The following is a 13061-nucleotide window of genomic DNA, read 5'->3' on the forward strand; positions in this document are numbered from 1 at the left end:
TTTGCCTACTCCTCGGACACAACCAATATTTTATTTCACTCCAAAAATACAAGTGAAATAATACTAAAGAGAGAAGATACAAATGCCTTAAACAGATGAGAAGGCAAATGAGAGGTGTGTTTCAATCCTAAACATTAGGCCTTCTTTTATAGGGGAAAAATCCCCCCCAAACTTAACTCCCAACCAATGTGGGACTTTGGCATTTTGCCAAACTTCAACAAATCTCCACCTTGGCAAAATTCCACATTTTCAATTCTCTCTCAATAACAAATTTTGGTTGTGTCTTCATCTTCAATCTTCAGTGTTCAACAATGTTGATCAAATCCAAACAATGTTGAAACTTGACCGCAGTCACCACCTTTGTCAGCATATCAGCAGGATTCTCTGTAGTATGAATTTTCTTCACCGTGACTCCACCTTCTTCTATGATTTCTCGTACGAAATGATACCGAACATCAATGTGCTTCGTCCTTGCATGATAAACTTGGTTCTTCGCTAATTGAATAGCACTTTGACTATCACAAAAAATTGTGATACCTTTTTGTTCAACACCAAGCTCCTTTAGCAATCCTTGAAGCCAAATTGCCTCTTTCACAGCATCTGTAATAGCCATGTAGAAGAATAAAGAAATCTAGAAAACAATAAAGAATCAGAAATATTCCGAGTCCACAATTTTCTTGTGCGTCCTTAAGGAATTTTAACCCCCTCACAAGTTTCCAAGGTAATGGATTAAATCCTCCCAGGATAAAACGGAATAAACCTTCCTGCAACAGTGGCAATACAAACTGCAGGATACCAACGAACTCAAAGAACGGAGCAAAATCACACTTACGAATTTGAGAGAGAGAGACTGCGAATTAGGATGCAGTGTATTCAGAAAGAAAGAAGTTCTGGAGTGTTTTTCGTGAGTAGAAAATGGAGCCTTGACTCAGAATTTATAGGCAATTATCAGAAGAGGCATCTGGAAAAGGTGACTTTTCAGAAGAATACGCAGCTTGTCACCGCGACCGCGGCAGAATCGCGGTCAGATAGGCTCTCTGAATCTTCAGCAAGATTCTGGCGTATTTTCAGCAGTGACTTGGCATTTAATTAATTATTAAATAATTAAATAAATTTTGTCCAAAAAATAATCTCATCGATCGATCATTTTCCAAATCCAAATCCGATCCGAGTCGAGCCGAGCCGAGCGAGCGACGACGGCGACGGCGCGAGGGTTCATTCTCTTAAACTCCTTTTAAGAGCTTTAAGAAGTGATTCTATATATAAGCACATAAATGTGGTTGTCCCTCGCCAATGAGGGACAAAGTGCAAGACAAAAGTTCACTTCTTCAAATTTTTTATTTTCCCTCCATTTTATTTCCCTCCATTTCCAATTCACACTTCTTCTACTTTAAAGCCCAATGGCTTAAAGTCCAACAATCCCCCACATGAATGGGAATGTCTGTATCAAGAAAGATCATAGATGAAAGCTATGTGATTTTGCAAGTAAGGATTAATTGCATCTGGATAAGTAGGTTTCCCTTTGAACTTTCCGTAGTGAACATATGTCGGATATACTCGGTCAATCGGTAGATTTGATATCTTTGAACCGTCGAACTTTAGTGTATACCTAGACAACCATATGTCACACAACCAACCCTTAACCGTCTTTTGGTTCTCATTGTTGTGTTCGTTTTAGCCATGAACACCGCCTGGTCTCATAAGTGCGTAGAGAATTGGCCTTACATAATTCTCCTTGAAGCGGTTACACTTCACACTTACGTAGGTGATTCCTAAACGTGTAATCCTTTAGATTGATACTATTTGATAGATACCTCATCAAACTTTGGTAATCATTAAAGAACGTGTAAAGTTCTATCCTTGTTACTGAACATTGTCTTCATCACGAGAATGGACCAAAGATTTTATTTTGACAATGTTGAACCGGTCAATCACAACTTTGTTTGAGCTCCTTGAACCTAGATCTCGGAACATCCAAGATTCTAGGTAGAGTTACCGCCATGTTGACTTGTCCTCGGCCATAGTCCCATTCCTTTAGATGATTTCTCAACTCCCTCTCTAGTTAAGCCTTTTGTAAGCGGATCTGCCACATTATCCTTTGATTTTACATAATCAATAGTGATAATTCCACTAGAAAGTAGTTGTCTAACGATGTTATGTCTTCGTCGTATATGACGAGACTTTCCGTTGTACATAATGCTCTCTGCTCGTCCTATGGCAGCCTTACTATCACAATGTATGCAAATAGGAGCCAAAGGCTTTGGCCAGAACGGAATGTCTTCTAAGAAATTTCGAAGTCACTCAGCTTCTTCACCGGCTTTATCCAAAGCTATAAACTCTGATTCCATTGTAGAACGAGCGTTACACGTCTGTTTGGAAGATTTCCAAGATACTGCTCCTCCACCAACAGTAAAAACATATCCACTTGTGGACTTTGTTTCTGTTGAGCCGGTTATCCAATTTGCATCACTATATCCTTCGATAACCGCAGGATATTTATTGTAGTGCAAGGCGTAGTCTTGGGTATACTCCAAGTATCCCAGAGCTCGTTTCATTGCCACCCAGTGATGTTTGTTGGGATTACTTGTGAATCGACTAAGTTTACTTATTGCACAAGCTATCTCAGGTCGTGTACAGTTCATGATGTACATTAAGCTTCCCAACACACGAGCATACTCCAATTGAGACGTACTTTCACCTTTATTCTTTATAAGATGATGGTTTAAGTCAATTGGAGTTCTTGCACTTCTAAATTCCAAGTGTTTGAATTTTTCCAGTACCATTTTCACGTAATGTGACTGAGACAAAGCTAGACCTTGAGGAGTCCTCTGGATTTTAATTCCTAGAATTACATCGGCAACTCCTAAGTCTTTCATATCAAACTTACTAGCGAGCATACGTTTAGTAGCTTGAATGTCGGCAATGTCTTTGCTCATTATTAACATATCATCAACATATAAGCAAACAATGACTATATGATTTGGAACATTCTTAATGTAAACACATTTATCATATTCATTAATCTTAAAACCATTTGACAACATTTTTTGGTCAAATTTCGCATGTCATTGCTTGGGTGCTTGTTTTAGTCCATAAAGGGACTTGACAAGTCTACACACCTTCTTTTATTTTTCCGGAACCACAAATCCTTCAGGTTGGTTCATGTAAATTTCTTCCTCAAGATCACCATTTAAGAATGCTGTTTTACATCTATTTGATGGATTTGAAGACCATACAAGGCGACTAACGCTATTAGCATCCGAATGGATGTAATTCTTGTTACTGGCGAGTATGTGTCAAAATAGTCAAGACCTTTTCGTTGTCTAAATCCTTTGACAACAAGTCTTGCCTTGTATTTGTCAATAGTACCATCGTCCTTCATTTTCTTCTTGAAAATCTATTTAGAACCCAACGTTTTGTTACCTGGAGGAATATCAACCAATTCCCAAGTATGGTTGCTCAATATGGATTTTATTTCACTATTGACAGCTTCCTTCCAATATTGTGCTTCTGAGGAAGACATTGCTTCCTTGAAGGTACGAGGCTCATTTTCTAACAGAAAAGTCAGAAAATCTGGACCGAATGAAGTAGATATCCTTTGACGTTTACTTCTTCTTGGATTTTCTTCATTAGGCATACCATCTGTTATTTCCTCCCGAGGTCGTTTTGACTTTTGGCAGGTCACTTCACTTTCCTTTTTATACGGATAAATAGTTTCAAAGAATTCAGCATTATCTGATTCTATTATCGTATTAATGTGAATCTCAGGATTTTCTGATTTATGAACCAGAAAACGATATGCCTTGCTATTGGTTACATATCCAATAAACACACAATCAACCGTTTTTGGACCTATCTTAACCCTTTTAGGTTTAGGAACTTGTACCTTAGCTAAACACCCCCACACTTTGAAGTATTTCAAGCTAGGCTTCCTTCCTTTCCACTTTTCATAAGGAATGGACTGTGTTTTACTATGAGGTACACGGTTGATTATCCGGTTAGCTGTAAGTATAGCTTCCCCCCACAAGTTCTGTGGTAAGCCAGAACTTATTAGCAATGCATTCATCATCTCCTTCAACGTTCGATTCTTCCTCTCCGCAATTCCATTAGATTGTGGAGAGTAAGGGGCAGTTGTTTGGTGAATAATGCCATTTTCCAAACAAATTTCTTCAAAAGGAGATTCATATTCGCCACCCCTATCACTTCTTATCATTTTGATCTTTTTGTTTAGTTGCGTTTCAACTTCACTCTTGTATTGCTTGAAAGCATTAATTGCCTCATCTTTACTATTAAGTAAATAAACATAGCAGTATCTCGTGCTATCGTCAATAAAAGTAATAAAATACTTTTTCCCACCGCGAGATGGTGTTGACTTCATGTCGCAAATATCTGTGTGAATTAAGTCTAAAGGACTTGAATTCCTTTCAACAGACTTATAAGGATGCTTAGCATACTTTGATTCCACACATATTTGACATTTGGAATTAATGCAATCAAATTTTGGCAATACTTCTAGATTTATCATCTTCCGCAATGTTTTGAAGTTTACGTGACCTAAACGCGAATGCCATAAAGTGTTTGACTCAAGTAAGTAAGAAGAAACATTCACTTTATTGATAGGAACTGCTATTACATTTAGCTTAAAAAGGCCCTCATTTAGGTAACCTTTTCCTACATATACATCGTTCTTACTTAGTACAACACTATTAGAAACAAAAATACATTTGAATCCATTCTTGACAAGAAGTGAGGTAGACACAAGATTCTTGCGAATTTCTGGAACATGGAGGACTTGGTTTAGAGTCACTATTTTTCCCGACGTCATCTTCAACGCAATCTTGCCAACTCCTTCAATTTTGGACGTAGATGAATTTCCCATGAAGATTGTCTCGTCGGGTCCTACGGGGGCATAAGAAGAAAATAACTCCTTGTTAGCACAAACATGGCGGGTGGCTCCAGAATCTATCCACCATTCTTTTGGATTTCCTACCAAGTTGCATTCAGACAACATGGCACATAAGTCCTCTATTTCATCTTCAACCATGTTAGCTTGATTCTTTTTCTTCTTATCATTCTTTGGCGCACGACAATCCACGGCCTTATGCCCAGATTTTCCATAGTTGTGGCAATTACCCTTGAACTTTTTCTTGCTTGGGTAATTCTTTGGTCCAGAAGCCTTCTTCCTCTTCTTATTTTGTTTGCCCCCATTATTGTCGAGTTTCCACGTGACTTCTTTTCAGCATTTTTGTTGTCTTCTTCTATCCTCAAACAAACAATCAAGTCTTCTAGTGTCATCTCCTTCCGTTTGTGTTTAAGATAGTTCTTAAAATCCTTCCGCAATGGAGGTAACTTCTCAATGAAAGCAGCGACTTGAAAGGCCTCATTTATGACCATACCTTCAATAACAAATTCATAATTAATAATAAGATAAATCTTATTAATAAAATTATTGATTCGGGTCATACCTTCAGCAAGGAGGTCATGCACAATGACTTGTAATTCTTGGACTTGAGTTATGACGGACCTAGTGTCAATCATCTTGAAATCCAAAAACCTTGCAGCCACAAACTTCTTAAGTCCGGCATCCTCAGTCTTGTACTTCTTCTCAAGCGCATTCCATAACGCTTTTGAAGTTTCCATGACACTATAGACATTGTACAAGCCATCTTCCAAACAACTCAATATGTAGTTTTTGCACAAGAAGTCAGAATGTTTCCATGCTTCAGTTACAACAAGTCGTTCATCATCCGGAGTATTTTCAGCCATGACCGGAGGATCTTCCTTGATGAAACGTTGCAAACTCAACGTAGTAAGATAGAAGAGCATCTTCATTTGCCAGCGTTTGAAGTCAATACCGGAAAACTTTCCGGGTTTTTCTGCCGGTGCCATAGCATGAGCAGGAGTAGAACGGCTTGACGAGGCAGCAACACTCGTAACAGTAGCACCCGTTCCCGCAACACTTCCATTAGTTTGGTTTTCATTCGTCATATTTCTGTAAAGTTGAAAACAATACAGAACTTGTTAAATCAGTGAAGTTTTGATATCTTCAAACTGAATACCAAACCAAACATACAACACGTAACAATGGTGAAGTTTTTATATACTTCAAATCCGTACGTTTATTATTCCGACAAAGTTTTTATGTACTTTAAACCGGACATAAACAATTATAGGAGTAGAAAGCAACAAAGATTTAGTCTCCAACAAAGTATATAGAAACAGTTTAATAATCAACACAGAAACGTTAGTAAATAAAATTCCTTAAGCTTGTGAGCGATACTGTGTTAAAACAAAAATCAGAAAACAAAACTGTTAGAAGAATAAAGAAATCTAGAAAACAATAAAGAATAAGAAATATTCCGAGTCCACAATTTTCTTGTGCGTCCTTAAGGAATTTTAACCCCTCACAAGTTGCCAAGGTAATGGATTAAATCCTCCCAGGATAAAACGGAATAAACCTTCCTGCAACAGTGACAATACAAACTGCAGGATACCAACGAACTCAAAGAATGGAGCAAAATCACACTTACGAATTTGAGAGAGAGAGATTGCGAATTAGGATGCAGTGTATTCAGAAAGAAAGAAATTCTAGAGTGTTTTTCGTGTGTAGAAAATGGAGTCTTGCCTCAGAATTTATAGGCAATTATCAGAAGAGGTGTCTGGAAAAGGTGACTGCCTGTCGCGGTTCTACCACGACCGCGGCAGAACCGCGGTCAGAGAGACTCTCTGAATAAACCTGCCGCGGTTCCACCGCGACCGCGGCAGAATCACGGTCAGAGAGCCAAGTCGAGCCGCGCGACGACGACGACGCGAGGGTTCATTCTCTTCAACTCCTTTTAAGAGCTTTAAGAAGTGATTCTATATATAAGCACACAAATGTGGTTGTCCCTCGCCAATGAGGGACAAAGTGCAAGACAAAAGTTCACTTCTTCAAATTTTTTATTTTCCCTCCATTTTATTTCCCTCCATTTCCAATTCATACTTCTACTTTAAAGCCCAATGGCTTAAAGTCCAACATGACTTTTAGTGGGTTCAGGGCCAGCAACATCACAAAAAAGGATGCGGCCCAGAAAATCGACTGCATAAAAGTGGCCATTAAAATATACGACATCACCAAGTGGAGAGTGAGTTTTCTTCCCACGTAATCCTGGTCCATCTCAAATCTCCTGGTCTCCAAAAACTGAGGAAGTTGATGGCTCCCTCGATGACCATGAGAACATAATCGGATGTATGAGAAGGATTAGCTGACATAACCGCTTTCTGGAAAAAGGTCATTGGATGGCCCAGTTGGTAGGCCTCATAATCTTCGGTGGTATTTTGATGCGGCAATTTGATTTGAACACCGGAGAAAGGATGTAACAGACTGACTTCACCGTCATCTTCTCCTACTGTGATAAACCATCCCATAAACTCCATACATCGTTTTCCAGTAGCTTTCGGAATCCTCTTCTTCAGAATCATGCCATTGTAGAGGCCGAAGAACTTTCTACATGAACTATCGTCGTCGTCACTGCCTTTGTCCTTGTTACCCTCTTCCTCTGCTAGCATCAGCCATGGAATTCTAGGCAGGTCGCTGTTAAAATTGTCTTTGGTAGCAATACATCGCCATGCTTTGCAGACAATGGCAAAATTCAGATAGTCTTCAATCAAATTTATATGTTTATAAAAAAAAGTACGTAGTATAATTTTTTTGGGTCCTTATGAAATCAATAATTTTGGGTCACTTTATAAAGACTTTTTATATTGTGAAACATAGTCTTCTTAAAATATTATTATAAAGCTGAGTATATAAACTTTTCAAGTATATTGATAAACTCACAATAATATTGGCGGAGAAAAAATTCCAAGTATTACGATAGTCTTGAACCCCGTTCTGAGTTGTGACCACCTACTTGTATCAATAGGCTATTTTTGTAAATTAACCAATTTGAAGTAGATGGGACTAACGGCGATGTTTAGGAAAAGAATTTACTTCTCACAATCTAAAACTAGTTAAGGCGACATATCTTGTTCGGGATTAATTGTCAGGTAGGAATTTTACTTCCCGCCAATCGACCATGTTTGACTTTTCTAATCAGACCACTTTATAGATAAAATCTAAAGAATTCAAGTCAAATTTACTGTAAAAGTCAGGTAAACTGACCATGTAAATTGATATTAGGACTCTTGAATATGACATATTTCCGAGAATTTTCATCTAAAAGAAAATTTTATGTGCATACTATTTTCTTATTTCTTACATTCAAGTTAAGAATTGCGGTATATATTTCTAGACTAGACTAGAATTCAAATTTTATTTGAAGTCATCCTTGTCGCTTTAGTCATGTAACTAGAAGTGGTTGATCAATATATATGTAAATAGACTAGAATACAGATTCACAAGTGGGCTTCTGTCTTCTGACCATGAGTTTGTTCTTGCTCAAGAGTACTGTTGTGCTGTTAGTTTTTTCATTACACATCATATAAAGAGTCAAAAGCAAGTAGTCTATGTTATGGAATAATAGATAATAAAGTAAAACAAGAGGAATTTAAAGGGAGATAATTGATAAACTTTTCTTGATAATATTCTTCAAGTGTTTGGGCCTATTTATAGGCACTTTTGCATGAAAGGATTTGACCACTTGTTCAAAGTCTTACACTTATTTAAAGTTTTGATATTTGTTGAAAACGCTTGCCACTTGTTGAAAGTCTTGACATTTGTTGAAAGGCCTTGCCACTTGTTGAAGGCCATGCCACTTGGCCATCGACTTTGACAGAAATTATGTTCATATTATCAATTTCATTCCCGATAACAACCCTAAGCTGTGTATTCATTCTGCATCGAAAGATCACGATTTGGGATATCATATGCTCGGTGTACGAGAGAGTTTCAATTTCACATTTCCTCCAAACTTTTTATGTCCTAATTCCTAACACTTTGGCTTTTGAATGAAAATAAGATAATGTGTATTACTCAAGTTTTGTTATTCTTATTACATATTTTTAATGTCAATTATGTCGTTAATTGCCTTACTGTGATAGTAACAGTTATCTTCACTGTTCATATCAAATTGATCACCTTGAAAATGCATAAGGTTCAACAAAAAATATACGAATAATATACTTTATTGCAATAGAAGAAACTGAAATAATCCTGTTTGTGGAAAAATCTATCCTCCACGCCATTAAGCTAAGGACAATGTGTGCAAATTAATGTCCATAGATTACTTGAACAATGGCAACAAATGACAACTTTAGTTCTCTCTCTTTTTTGACCATTTGGATTGAAGTAAAGCATCGAATAAAAGCATTACCTTTCTCAACAAGGAAATAAGGGATTTGCCGTAACAGAGTCCCAAGGTGAAAGAACCGAATAAAAATTGCAAGATCTTGCAAGAAAAGCTATCTAATTATGATCATAATAAACTAAACAATATAGTGCATTATATTCAGGCTATTGTTCTAGTTTGTGGCAAATATATATACACACAACATTGCAACAGAACTCAACTAACAGCTTTATCTGACAAAGGGAAAGGGTAAAACAATTACTTAGTTCAACTACATCAACCAACTCTAATCAATGTCACATCTTGGGGATTATAGAGGAGGGGCTAATTGGACAAGTTCAACCAATTCCATATATGAAGATCTTGAACCTTCCTCTGGCTGGATAGAGGATACCGACAACCATTATCTTCTTATTGATCTTCCTGGTATTCATACTTCATTGTCTCCTCATTTTGCGTTTTAAAATCTCTTTTTTTCTTTTCCAAGTTATTATTTGGATTGTATTAATTGACAATTTTTTAAGTTAGAGCAATATGTTCGTATATATTATCATGATGGTGTTAAATATTCTATCTTGTTCTTGTAATTTGTTAGAGGGGTTCAAAAGGGAGGAGGTGAAGCTTCAAGTTGATATATTTGGCAATATAACGGTAAGTGGAGAAAGGAAAGTAAGCGAATATAAATATATCCGCTTTAAAATATCAACTAAAGCACCTGAAAAATCAAAATCTGAGGATACAAGCGCAAGGCTTGAAGATGGGATTCTGTATGTTATCATCCCAAAGGAATTACCAGAAAACAAAGAAGAAGACGAGGTAGCAACTGATAGCAATTCTCATGAAGAGAATCAACAGAAAAAGCCAGAGGAGGAAGAAGGTCCAATTAGGGATGATAAAGAACAAAGTCAAAATGGCAAAGAGGAAAAGAGCGAAGCAAGCGAGGAAGAAGAATTTCATGATGCAAAAATGGCAAAGAAGTGGCACGAAAATAATCTATTGGTAGCAGCAGCAAAAGAAACGATGAGAAAGAATAAGATGATTATTATAACAGCTTTGATTGCATTTTCTTTAGGTGTTTTAGTTTCTCATAAATGTCAGTCAAGTAAAATTGATTGACTAGTATCTCTACCTAAATAATGTTATGTGATAAAGAATTCTGTACCCAACATATTCAACGTGCAATAAACATCAAAGCGAACACACAAGCTAAGTTGCATTCAAGACCCTATTGACAAAATACATCGGATAATTGTTGATATATGATCTGTTTATGTTATAATATTTGTGCAGATAGTATCAGTTACGTTAGTTTTGCAAAATGCTTTCAAACAATTACAGTTTGACAATACCAATCAAATACTACCACAGTAAATGTAGTGCACTTTACAAAAGCAAGAAGTATCCAAGTCAATTGAGGAGCTAGCTAGGGACTCATTTGATTCTGATTGTAACAAGAGAAAGATACACCAGAATAAGCATCAGTTCAAAGGTCATTTTATCTCAAAGGGACCTGATTCCTCATGAAAACTATCCACCAATACACAAAAGGCAAAACTCTGTGTATGATATGGTACTTTATCCTTATTCCTTAAGAGGAAGCTTCTTCGCTTTGTGTGCCTCAAGTGAGTTGACAATAAGAAAATAAACATTGAGCCTAACTCCGCTAGCTCATGGGTTGGAATATTGTTCAAGACTATATAAACAGTCTAATTGCACCATGACACACGGCCACACCGATATTGGACCAGGGGTGTATCTAGGTTAAGGGGTATCGATTACGTGAACTCATGTTCCTTTCCTTAAATCATGTATAACAATGTTATATTTCTTTAAAATTTCTTAAATATATGTGCGTGCACCTATGCTTAAAAACTTCTATCGTGCAATAATTATTTGGCGTACCTCTACATGTGAAATTGACTGTTCAAATTCGAGTCTTGTTTATATATATATATATATATATATATGTGTGTGTGTGTGTGTGTGTGTGTGTGTGTGTGTGTGTGAAAATCACTAAAATTTCAAAAAGAATATAATTTTGAACAAATAATTTCAAAAGTTTAGTGGGTTCATGGTAAGAGACTAAAGTTAAACCCGTCAAATATATATTCTAGATCCGCATATTCACAATGGTGCACCAATCATATTCAAATCCTGGATCCCTCTTATGGACTTCCAAAAGTTGAAGAATCCACAAAGCATTAAAGAGACAGAATCCTATTTTAGATATAGGTAAACATAATATTATACTTGTAATCCCCATAAGCATGTTCTTATTTTATATTTCAGGAGACAAAATTTAAGAGCACTAGTTTTGTTGGTTACTTCCAACACAGTGCAAACAGGGCAATTTTCTCGACTTTTATCGAGCTAAATCCAGTATTTATAGGTATAATTGTTAACACTATGTGTAAAGTGGAAACATTAGTCATAAAGTGGACTGTAATGCGAAGCTTCAAGATAATTGGTGCAATTCAAAATGAACCTTTACCAACAATAAAGTGGACAACGTACCGTATAATGTGCCTGTAAATAGGGCTCATTGCTATGTGCCTGTAAAACTAGTACGCGAAAAAAAAAGTTTCTACAAGAATTTGACAATATGGGGCATGTAATCTGACGGGCATAAATGAGAATGGACACAATCTATTTGACAGCTATGGTTTTGACAATAGCTATGTGGTGAAGAAAAAGGGGCCCCAGAAGAGAAAAAAGGATTCTTTTTTCTTACCTTTGTTTCAAATTGGTTCGAGGTGCTTTTGACAAAAAGGAAGAGGCTATTGTTGGGCAGTGGAATCATGCTCCAAAGCTAGTATTTTCTTCCTGTTGCATCAATTATCGGTTTAGTCATAGTCAAGCTTTACACACTAATATTTGGAGAAACGAAGAAGGGTACAGGAACAGTGGCGTATATAAGTAAAATATTACGTTTAAGAGGTATATAACACATATTGAACATTCTTTGTCGGAATTTTTTTTTTCACTTTTTAAAATTTGAACACACTTGGAAAAATTTCTAGATTCTCTACTGTATAGGAACATTTTAAAACGTACCTAAGCTACCACTATTAAAGAATATATGCTCTAAAGTGAACTTGAAAAGTGAAAAATATAAAGAGAATAATAACTTAACTATTTGGTAACGAAAATAGTTAATTGCGTCTAAACCCAATTATTTTCTGTAACCTTTGTGTATATTGACAAAAGAGCTACAGCAAACACTACTGACAGTAACAAGATGATATTGCAGAGATATGGAACGACCTTACTCGTATCCTTTTTCCGTTAATGTCAGATGACTTGTATATAAAAATATTTCAAATGACGCTCATATGATTGTACCATCACTAAGTACCACTTTTTCTTTTAATCGCATATACATGTCATGATCCATCAATGTTCTTAAAATGAGGTTTGTTTCAACCTCATAGAGATAGTTACGCTAAGGATGCTGGCTTATACATGACGTAAAAATTAAAGTAAGCAAATGATTTAACTAGAAAAGGATCACTTTATCCACAAGTTCTATATAGATTCTATTAAGGAGCTCTAGCGCCATTATATCAATCTTAAGAAGGGCTTTTGAGCAGATCTAAAGGTTTTGCTAAAATAGTTAACATTTCACCTATAAATGGATAGGAAAATATACTGAAATCTAAAGGACTTGTTAGTAGTCAAGAAGTGATAATCCAAACCATAGTTCAAATTTCACCATAATTTAGGTTCAAATATATTTTTCATACTCCCAAATAATTACAGTATATGATAAGAAAATAATAAAGGAGGATAACT

At 36.3% G+C, this 13061-nt stretch overlaps 1 protein-coding gene across 1 annotated transcript; it reads left to right on the forward strand.

Moving 5' to 3' along the window:
- Positions 1 to 9444: 9444 nt before the first annotated feature.
- On the forward strand, positions 9445 to 10490 carry LOC104245882 (17.5 kDa class I heat shock protein-like). Its single transcript, XM_009801582.2, has 2 exons — positions 9445 to 9695; positions 9865 to 10490. The coding sequence occupies exons 1-2, from the start codon at positions 9563 to 9565 to the stop codon at positions 10383 to 10385; spliced, it is 654 nt and encodes a 217-aa protein (XP_009799884.1). The 5' UTR covers positions 9445 to 9562; the 3' UTR covers positions 10386 to 10490.
- Positions 10491 to 13061: the final 2571 nt, after the last annotated feature.

This window comes from Nicotiana sylvestris, chromosome 3 (genome assembly GCF_000393655.2).
Source record: "Nicotiana sylvestris chromosome 3, ASM39365v2, whole genome shotgun sequence".
Lineage (NCBI taxonomy): Eukaryota > Viridiplantae > Streptophyta > Magnoliopsida > Solanales > Solanaceae > Nicotiana > Nicotiana sylvestris.